This window comes from Arachis duranensis, chromosome 6 (genome assembly GCF_000817695.3).
Source record: "Arachis duranensis cultivar V14167 chromosome 6, aradu.V14167.gnm2.J7QH, whole genome shotgun sequence".
Lineage (NCBI taxonomy): Eukaryota > Viridiplantae > Streptophyta > Magnoliopsida > Fabales > Fabaceae > Arachis > Arachis duranensis.
Window position 1 is genome coordinate 7,226,051 of NC_029777.3, and position 277 is coordinate 7,226,327.

General features: G+C 67.9%; 1 protein-coding gene across 1 annotated transcript in view; it reads right to left on the minus strand.

Annotated features, from left to right (window-relative positions):
- The window catches only part of LOC127748418 (glycine-rich cell wall structural protein), a 1,325-nt gene that overhangs the window by 437 nt on the left and 611 nt on the right, over positions 1–277 (minus strand). The window contains exon 3 of the mRNA XM_052262926.1: positions 14–271. Coding sequence (XP_052118886.1) covers positions 14–271 — 258 coding nt within the window. The remainder of the gene's footprint in view (positions 1–13; positions 272–277) is intronic.

Here is a 277-nt window from a genome sequence, read left to right on the forward strand (position 1 = left end):
CCAATCCCAGCACCTCCTCCTCCACCAGCTCCAGCCCCAACGCCACCGCCTCCACCGCCACCAACTCTGCCGCCGCCGCCACCACCACCACCTGCACCTGCACCTCCTCCTCCACCTACACCAGCACCGCCACCAGCACCAACTCCAACACCTCCACCTACACCTGCACCTCCCCCGCCACCTACACCGGCCCCAGCACCTCCACCTCCACCACCACCAACTCGACCACCTCCACCTCCACCTCCGCCAACACCAGCACCTCCTCCTCCACCTGCAC